This window comes from Pipistrellus hanaki (genome assembly GCF_964339955.1).
Source record: "Pipistrellus hanaki genome assembly, chromosome: 2".
NCBI classification, from domain to species: Eukaryota; Metazoa; Chordata; class Mammalia; order Chiroptera; family Vespertilionidae; genus Pipistrellus; species Pipistrellus hanaki.
The window spans coordinates 113,974,034-113,984,444 of NC_140504.1; the positions used below are offsets into that span (position 1 = coordinate 113,974,034).

The window sequence follows — 10,411 nt, forward strand, 5'->3', positions numbered from 1 at the left end:
CATGCACTCCAAAGAATCAAAGCAGTCCTTTACTGTATGATCAGCTTCATGTAACTCCTGACTATTCCTTGATTACCACTACCTCTAAAATGCTCCTCCCTACTCCTATAGAGAGTGGATTTTAAACTATAGTTGTTCTCCTTAACATTTATTTATCCTTTTATTCATCTCTTACCACAAATATTCCATCTTGGGGGAGGGAGGGCAGGGACAAGGGGAATGACAATCCCTGACTTCCTTTGTTGGGGGTTTGCGAATGGGGAGAGGACTTTTTCATGTTTACCTTTGGGGGTTAATGCTTGGAGTTTTAATCAGGTGGCTTTATTTTAATGTTTAAGGAAAACTAAATTCAACTAACCACTAAAACCAAAGCAGCCTCCTCAAATATTCAAACTGAGCTGAGCGTTACATCAGGTTTTTCCTTCAGAGTGTGATCTGAGAACCACCTGCATTAAAATCATCTGGGATGTTTGATTATTTTGTAGGTCCCAGGCCCCACTCCCAAAAATTCTGTTTCTTTAAGCCTGCAATTGAATAATATTTTTTTGTGTTCCTGATTCTTCAGTACAGTGTCAATCCATAGTTTCCCTTTTCACCAGTTAATGAGTTAAGCTTTAGCTTAGTTTGAATTTCAACTAACCAGGCTTAAGATTTCCAGCAACCAAGAGCCTTGGGGGGGGTGCAGTGTGCGGAACGGGATTTCATTACATGAGATTCTGGCTTCCCTGTGGACAGTGACTTTTTCCCATTTTTCCTTGGACATTTAAAAACTTAGATTTAAGTGAAAGAGGGTTGTTTCATGCCTAAACCTACAGTTAGGCCCCAAAAGAATCTTTTCAAATAAAAAGGGCCTGGGAAATGGAAAGTTTATAAGAATTCATGGGAGAACCATGAGGATCTTATATATTAACAAGATAGCAACTTCCTTAGCATTTAATGGTCAAGTACCCAAAGAATAGGTCAAAATAATAGACAAAAGAGATTGTGGAGATAGGGAAAGAAAAAAGATAACCAAGTGGGAAGAGTTTTTAAAAATCACTGATAGAGGTAACTATTGTGTGTGTATAATAGAACACAATAATTATAGCAACAAGTCAATTATACAATTTATTGATGAATTATACAGGGAAACAATCACAACAAAAGAATATTTTGAATAGAATAGTTTACTAAGTGAAACATTAGTAAATATTTGAAACAACATGCAAAAGATTGTCCAATACGTCACCTTGGGTTGATAAATCACTGGTCCCAGCAGTGATTTCCACAGGTTCTGCTCCGTATCACGTCAAGTAGTGTGTGTGTGTGTGTGTGTGTGTGTGTGTGTGTTAATATCTGCATCTCGAAATGATGAACCATATTTTAGCTGGGCTTCTTGAAAGAGATTTACTCATACTGAGATGTATGGGGGGAAATGTTATTTTTGCTCAATGGGTGAGCACTTACCCTTAGCTCTAAATGAATGTGATAGACAGTTTAGTTCTGAATATAGAATGGCCTGTTCAATACTATATGTTTTCGGTAAAGTTCCTTTTTGGTCCTTGGTGCCTTCATTTCTTCCCTCAGATTTTCAGAAAAAGACAGAGGTAAAGGTGAAACTGATATTAGAGACCTCAGTGGTAGGCAAGGTCTTGTTGAGACCATTTTAACCAGTGATTGAGTTGACTGGGCAGTAGTAGGACTGGTTGAGAGTTCTTGGCATGGATTTACAGTGGAGGTTTGGGGATTTTTAAAGTTATCATAAGTTGCCATCAATTGTTTTGCTGTGGATGAACTTTTTAGCGATGGTGATCTAGAATTGCATTTATATTTGCTAATACTACTGTTCCAATTCCATTGTGAAGCATTTTGTTCAAGCTTGCAAGAAGCAGAATTCTTTTTCCTTTTTTCTCTAGTTTTATCTACACAAGTTGTCTGAAGACTTACAGAGTCAGAAAGTTTTGGCTGTTTCATTTTGGGTATAGTTTTGGAGGAAAAGGGTCGTTCGGTAACTGCTGGAGTACAGAAGGAAGTTTGTAATCTTGGTCTCTCTTTTTGTATAGTAGTATGTTGTAATCGTTCCATTTCTAATAAACGAGTTATCAAAGGTTTAATACACCTTTCTGGAGATTCCACTGTTGCTTTCCAATTATCAGATTCTGAGAGGACTAATTTGTGCAAGTCCAGCGTATTGAAGGGAGGAGGGAGAAAATCAGGATATGGAAATACTTCACTTGGTTCTACTGTGAAAAATTCTTGAACATTTTCTATTGTTTCTGGCTTTAAATTCAGGTCCATCTTTTTAAAATAGCTGAATAAAGTACCATTTGCTTTTTCATTTTCTGATAAATCACTTTCATCTGTTAAATTGTCTTCTACACTGCTGTTTCTATATTTCAAACTCCAAGTTGGAGCAGATGAAGTTTCACCATTGTTGTATTCTACAGTTGAACGTAAATTATTAAGAGAGTCATTTCTGTCCTTAAGAAAGTCTCCATCAGCATAGGGCCAGCAGAGACCTAATGGCATCGGCAGTTCAGAGTAAGAACCAACTTGCTTATCAGCTGGAGCACTTGTTAGTGAATGGTTCAGAGTGAAGAGCTTTATGGGATTGTTGGTTGTATTAAAGCCAATTTCCATTGAAGATTTTTTGAAATCCCTTAAAAATGATTTAATTAATGAATGGCTTGTTGACTAAAATTAAAATGCTATTAAATTATAATATGTAATCTTTATTAAAGACTAGTTAATGTTTAGTTCCCAATGGCATGTGTGTATCTATCTTAACAGAAATAATGCTAATTTTCAAATATGCTCTAATTATAAACTATACATTTTAAAAGAATTAAAATACTATTAATTGGGCATCCCCTTGTGCATACACAAGTTATGAGATCATTATAACAATTACAAATGGTTAACTGTGGCTATGAATGGCCATAGGCTAAAAGTGGCTAATTATATCTGTGTGCCTATGACTATATTGTATATGCAATTATGCTGTCTGAAAAGGAGGCTATATAAGTCAAACTGAAATTATAGCGAAATGTTTATAGACCCAGAATTAGATAAAGGAGATTGTTAAAGAAATTAGTTAGGTTACTTAGTAAAGGATTCAACTTAGCCATTACGGTTTTAAAAAATGATTCTAACAAAAAAAGAAAGCAAAACAATGTCTATCAAACAAAAATTACCCCAGATATAGTCCATAGTAATTTTCATCTGATGGTGGTCTTTTGCTTTAGGAGTAAATACTTCTGGGTATTATGTTAAATTGAAAACTGCAAAAAAGCCAGGCCATAGAATACTGAGTTTAGTTTGTAGTTAATTTTTGTTAAAGCTTACTAGAAATACTGACATTGAAAGATTTGATTAATTAATTGGCATATGTACAGGGTGTTCCAAAAAATGTATATATACTTTGAATAATTATAAAGGCAGTGTTTATTAAAGTATATTTCATTTTCAAAATGTAATAGAATCTATAGACATTGTGCGTATACATTTTTGGAGGGACACCCTGAATACAGTTTCATTAATTCTTGCTTCTTTTAAAGCCAGTTTACAGTAAACACCGCAAAGTAATATTGAAAGATTGTGAAAAATATTTTCATTTCTACAGAAAATGGTAATTTATTCATTTTCACAGGTGGGGAACCTTTTTTTTTTTTTTTTTTTTTTGCCAAGGGTCATTTTGGATATTTATAACAATTAGTTGACAATACAAAATTACCATCTTAAAAATTAACCTGCAATATTTGGTTAAACATTTAACTCACCCCTAATACCTTTTCAGGGCCAGACCGAATGATTTCACGGGCCTTATATGGATGGCCCTTTGACTGGATGTTCCCCACCCCCTGACTTGCCTTTGAAAAACCACAGAAAGATTATTTTAAATCTGAAATTGATAATAGACAGAATCCCTGTCGTGTAATAAAAAGAACACGGAATCTACGGACAGAAGACCTAGGTTTGAACCTCTTTGCCAACACTGAGCATAACGGATTGAGGATGTCTCCCTTGGAGGTGATCTAACAACATTATTATATGAACGTATTTTGCAAAAATGTTTAATAATTAATAAAAGTTACCATTACTTTTATTGTCTTTACTTGATGGTATATTGAAGAGAAAAAAATCTCCATAATGAAATATTTCATTGATAACACATTTCCAACTCTATTAGGCCTTTACAGTATTAACAGCAAATGCCTATCAAACACATTATTTTGTTTAGTCCTCAAAATAACCCCATGAAATAGGCATTTTTATGTTCTACCTTTCTGAGGAAACTGAGGAAACATCTAGTGGAGCTTGGATTTAAACTCTGGTAGGATCCTATGTCTGTGATCCTAGTCTGCACTCCATTATTTGTTCTGTTAATTTCTTATATATATTAACTCATTTAATCCTCACAACAATCCCTTACGTAGGTACTGTTATACATTTTCTTCCAGTAGTTTTTTGTCCTAGTATTTCAGATAGTTAACTCATTTATATTTAAATTTATTTCACTAATTTAGGGATTTACAAAATATCCTTTTACCTGTTGTCCATGATACTTCCTTCTTTAAGAGGATAACTCCATAACTGAAATATCCCTTGTTTATTATTCTGATAACAGAAAAGCCATGGGCAACATTTTAGTAAAAGCATTAAAAAAAAAAAAAAAATTTAGAAAAGGAGTATGATGAATAAAATCCCACCTGTGTTCTTTTTTGAGCATGCCCTGACAAATTAATTTCTAGCATCAGTTGCTCTACTGGAATTTCCAAATGGACTATAAACCAGCAGAAGACTTTTAAACACTATCTTAGTCCCCACTCTTCTTCTAAGACTGATACCGTGTTTCCCCGAAAATAAGACATCCTCCGAAAATAAGACCTACTTACAGGTTTCCTTCTGAGTGAAATATAAGGCATCCTCCCAAAAATAAGCCCCCCCCCGCCCCCTAGGCTAAACATGAGAGATTTAGTCCACTGGTTCTGAAAGAAATGGAGTCACAAGAAATTCACCAGGAAATTCAAGAATTGGATTGTTATGATGATGTTCCAGAAGATGATGACATGATTGTCATTGAATAAATGAGTAAATTCTTGATACTGTAGGATTCACAGTTTGTCTGGTTTGTGTTGACAACTACCGTATCTCCGTACCGTATACAAGTAATAAATTTCCTTTATTTTCATTTAACAATAAATGTGTATCGTATTCTTCATGGAAAAATAAGACATCCCCTGAAAATAGACCTAGGGCATCTTTGGGAGCAAAAATTAATATAAGACACTGTCTTATTTTTTTGGGAAATAGGGTAGTTGTTGTAACTAAGGGATATATAGTTCCAATAAAGAAACATATAGTAATATATATTCCTTTGAAAATACAGATACCATTTTTTACTGTCTTCACTGGAATTAGGATCCCATCTAATAAAAGGAATATGCAAATTAACCATCACTCCAACACAAAGATGGCCACCCCTATAGTAAAAAATGGCAGCCCCCATATAGACATAAGATGGCCGGCCGGGGAGGGCAGTTGGGGGGGGACCAGACCTGCAGGGGAGGTTAGTTGGGGGAACTAGGCTGGCAAGGGAGGGCAGTTGGGAGTGACCAAGCCTGCAGGGGAGGACAGTTGGGGAGACCAGGCCTGCAGTGGAGGGCAGTTGGGGGCAACCATGCCTGCAGGAGAGGACAATTAGGGGTGACCAGGCTGGTAGAGGAGGGAAGTTGAGGGCAAACAGGCTGGCAGGGGAGCAGCTAGGCATAAATCAGGCTGGCAGGGGAGTGGTTAGGGGGTGATCAGGCTGGCAGGCAAAAGCAGTTAGGGGCAATCAGGAAGGCAGGCAGGCAAGTGGTTGGGAGCCAGCAATCATGGATTGTGAGAGGGATGTCCTGGTGGGATCCAGCCTAAACGGGCAGTCGGACATCCCTCGAGGGGTCCCATATTGGAGAGGGTTCAGGCTGGGCTAAGGGACACCCCCGTGCACAAATTTTTGTGCACTGGGCCTCTAGTAATCTTATAAATACCAACTAAACAGTGCTTACTAATGAGGCTTGAATACTATTAAAGTTACCAATATTTTACTAACAGTTAAGTATATTTTGATTAAAAAAAGGTAAATGAAATTAATTTTCTCACTACTTCAAAATAAAATATTAACAATTTCAACTACTTTAAGCTATTTTAAGGGTTGAGACAATTACCTTTGGCAATGACTAGAAAATACTATAGTCACAATAAAGTTAATTTCCATATATAGTATTGTATATTGAAAAAACAAGATATTTAATGACCAATTTGCAGCCACAAGAAAACAACAACTTTGAATTAAAAAAAATTCTGCAGACATGAAATATAAAGTTTAATTTTGAGTAAAGAAGTTTTAAAAGAATATAGCATTTAATTTTAAAATGTTTTGTGAATTATTTAAAGCCAAACATTTATCCTTACCTTGTTAATTTTGCCTGAAAGAATGTATATAAAAAAAAATAACAATTAATAGTTACATAAGGTTAGTTGCACTAAAAACAAACCCCCTTTTATATGAGTGGTTATTCATATGAATACTTTTTCATATATTTATAAACATAGACATCTAGGATTTCTTACCACCTGCTGCACTATCCCTTCCAGGGGGGAGGTTTTTATTCTCAGGAACAGGTACTTCTGAATCCAAATTCCAGTGAGATAAATTCTACAACAATATTTGTTTTAGGATAAACTTAATGTTAAGAAAATTTTTAAAAGCTCAAGTACATCATTTGACATGTCCTTTGGGTAAAGTGTGACAAAAGGCACAAAGCTTCATGATCCCTTTGCCACCTATAAGGGTACCACCAGCATATTTGAGAAGTGTGCAATGTTCTCTTATCAAGTTATCAGCTTGATAACACTTATTAGTTGGGAAATTGGAAGACTTTTACAATAACTTATGGTTTCACTCTCATTTTATTAAAAATAATGGCACACAGGTTTTCAAAGTTGAGTTTAAAAATATTAAAAAAATGTCCTCTTCATTGTGTCAAATTCACCAGTTTCTGTATTTGAAAGCCTGTAAATCAACCAAAGAAAATTCTCTATTCCTCACATTATACTCAGCACTGACCAGCCCACTACTCATTCTGGGTATCAGGTGTTGAAAACACTGAGGAAATACTCAAAACCAAAAAATGAATAAGAAAATGTACACATAGCCGAAACCGGTTTGGCTCAATGGATAGAGCGTCGGCTTGGGGACTGAAGGGTCCCTGGTTTGATTCTGGTCAAGGGCATATACCTTGGTTGTGGGCGCATCCCCAGTGGGGGGTGTGCAAGAGGCAGCTGATCGATGACTCTCATCGATGTTTCTAACCCTCTATCTCTCTCCCTTTCTCTCTGTACAAAATCAATAAAATATATTAAAAAAAAGAAAATGTACACATATGTCGAAACCGGTTTGGCTCAGTGGTAGAGCGTCGGTCTGCGGACTGAAAGGTCCTGGGTTCGATTCCGGTCAAGGGCATGTACCTTGGTTGCGGGTGCATCCCCAGTGGGGGGTGTGCAGGAGGCAGCTGGTCGATGTTTCTCTCTCATCGACGTTTCTGGCTCTCTATCTCTCTTCCTTCTTCTCTGTAAAACATCAATAAAATATATTTTTTTAAAAAGAAAAAAAGAAAAGAAAATGTACACATATCAACTGAGTATTTATGTTCCAGACATTGTGCTGAGTGCTGGGGGGTGGTGGGGGAGGGAAGGTGGGATGTGTAGGAGAGGATTGTAATAATTTATTCTCTAAGAAGAGGTGATTAGCCGAAACCGGTTTGGCTCAGTGGATAGAGCGTCGGTCTGCAGTCTGCGGAATGAAGGGTCCCAGGTTCAATTCCGGTCAAGGGCATGTACATTGGCTGCGGGCACATCCCCGGTGGGGGGTGTGCAGGAGGTGGCTGATCAATGTCTCTCTCTCATCGATGTTTCTCTATCCCTCTCCCTTCCTCTCTGTAAATAATCAATAAAATATATTCAATTAAAAAAAGAAGAGGTGATTAGTTTATTTTTTAAAGTAATTTTTTTTTTTTTTAGAAATGAACTTTTTTTTCTATCTCAAATGAAGAAATCATTTGTAAATTAAACTAAGCAGTATACAAGTAAGATGTGAGGTAGTATTAAGTGTCATCCCCACACTAAGGAGGAACTGGGAGAATTAAGCTTACATACCAACTGGTCCACAAAGATCATTTCCTGATAGGAAGGAGAGCTGAATCTTGGGAGCTAGGCTGTAGATGATGTTTGTTTAATGGTGTTTGAAAAATAAAATCAGTAAATTATTCAATGTTGTTTGAATTATTCTAAGTCTCGTCTCTCTGTGAGAATTAGGGAGCTTTTAAAAAATAATAGTTGAAAAAATACTAATTCTAATTTAGTAAGATGAGGATATGGCCCAGTTATTTGTATTTTTAAAATGTCCCCAACAGACTGAGGGGACCCGGGTTCGATTCCGGTCAAGGGCATGTACCTTGGTTGCGGGCATATCCCCAGTAGGGGGTGTGCAGGAGGCAGTTGATGGAGGAATCTCTCTCATCGATTTTTCTAACTCTCTATCTCTCTCCCTTCCTCTCTGTATAAAAATCAATAAAATATATTTAAAAAATAAATAAGTAAATAAAATAAAATGTCCCCAACAGATGCTCAAGCTTCTCTCAGCTATGTCTGTGACCCTGGTATACTAATGTAAACAATAACAAGGGAGAGAAATATTCTTAAATTAACATAGTAAAGGAAGCTGATGAACTGTGCTGTTGAGATCATACAAAAAATTAATATATAACCAAGTTTGGCAATTGGAAAGAAGGCCATCACCCACATGTGGAGCCAACGATGTTGCAAACTCCTTACAGGTTGTGAATTTATTCTTTTTTATATTCCACCGGCTTTACTAATATTTTTCACAAAATATGCGTGAGAAAATAAAACAATCCGATTGTAATTAGAAATGTCTCACGATGTGGAGAGGAGCTGGTTAACTTTTTCTTTGTTAAAAGACAAACATTTTCCATTTGATATTCCAAATGTGCCAAGAGGGAAAAAGCACAGGACACTGTTCTCCAAGAGACAGCAGCAAGGGACCTCAGCAGCAAGTCCATGGGGTTAGTTAGGACTGAACAAGGGGAGCTGCTGCCCAAACGCTCAAGGTCAATAGCATCTGCCGTACCTCATGAGAGATGTTTGACACACGCAGGCTGGTGCCATAGTTCTCACCATTTCTTCTCCCCATTTTGCTCCTCTGAGTCCTTAAAATCCTACACAGGATGTGGAACAGGCACATTTATGGGTAAGGTACAATATTGATTTAAAGAAACCATGAACTTTGGCTTCCCATCTAAAGGAGAGTAAGAAAATATTTAGAAAGCAGAAGAAGAGGACTATGAGGGTAGGGGTGGGGGTAACAAAATCAACCGGAAACAAGGGGCAAGCCAGACCAAAAAAGGGAGGGGGGGGCGGGGCACTGGGGAGGTGTATAGACAAAAGCAAACTGGAGATCTAACAGATTAGAAAATCAAGGCCTGGGATACAAAGGAGGTATTATCAGATAGATAAATAAAATACAGATCACAAAAAAACAAAACAAAAACAATTTGGTGAATTATCTGGAACTTATAAAGCAGGGCGGTGAAGTCTGCTATTCATCACCCACAGGTGCTCCCTGGGAAACAGAGCCTCCCAAACCGGCGCGTTTCAGAGGCGCCAGCCGGCCCACAGGCCCAGACGCCGTTTCCACACCAAACTGGCAGGGCCCACAGCGCACTCCCGCCCCGAGGGCAGTGAGAGCTGTGAGCAAAGCCACTGCGGCAGCCAGTCCGATTGCTAATGTTCGCATTTTATTGTCGCCCAGAGGGGAGGGTGGGTCCTGAAGAAATGGAAGCACAGTTCAGGCCAGGTCTGGGTCAGTGGGTGTGGAGCCACTGCTCTGTGCCAGGTGCCGGGGCGGAGGAGAGGGGGAGGACGCTGCCTGGCGGGGAGGGGGGACCCAGGTGTGCGCCCCGGTGGCTGGGAGCCCGGGGAGGAGCCTGGGGGCCGGAGGGCGGGAGGGGGGGCCGGAGAAGGGCCGGCGGGTGCACAGCCCTGTGCCCTCCCCGGCGGCTCTTACCCCGCCCCGTCTCGGGCCCACGCGTCGTCCGCGGCGTCGTCCCCCGACGCGCTGCCACCTCGTGGCGCCGGCGCCTGCGCGCTCGCGGCGAACGGCCGGGCGGGCGCGCCCTCGGGCTGGGCCTTCCTGCGGCGGGAGGACAGGGGCTGCGGGCGGCCGGCGGGGGCTGCGGCTCCGCGGGCTCCCCCTCGCCCCGCCCGGTCGCCCCGCAACTACCGTCGAGCATGGGCGCCCACGGCGGCCCGTTGTCCCACCGGGGCTGGGCCCAGGCCCGAGCCTCCGGGGGTCACCCGGCCACGCTGC

The 10,411-nt window shown here is 39.6% G+C and overlaps 1 protein-coding gene across 1 annotated transcript; it reads right to left on the reverse strand.

Moving 5' to 3' along the window:
- Positions 1 to 237: 237 nt before the first annotated feature.
- On the reverse strand, positions 238 to 9,235 carry FAM217A (family with sequence similarity 217 member A; the record flags this gene model as incomplete). Its single annotated transcript, XM_084870874.1, is given in 5 exon segments — positions 238 to 1,482; positions 1,485 to 2,673; positions 4,689 to 4,762; positions 6,595 to 6,679; positions 9,173 to 9,235. Coding segments are annotated over 5 exon segments (1,476 nt in total). The 3' UTR covers positions 238 to 1,417.
- Between the last annotated feature and the right edge of the window lie 1,176 nt (positions 9,236 to 10,411).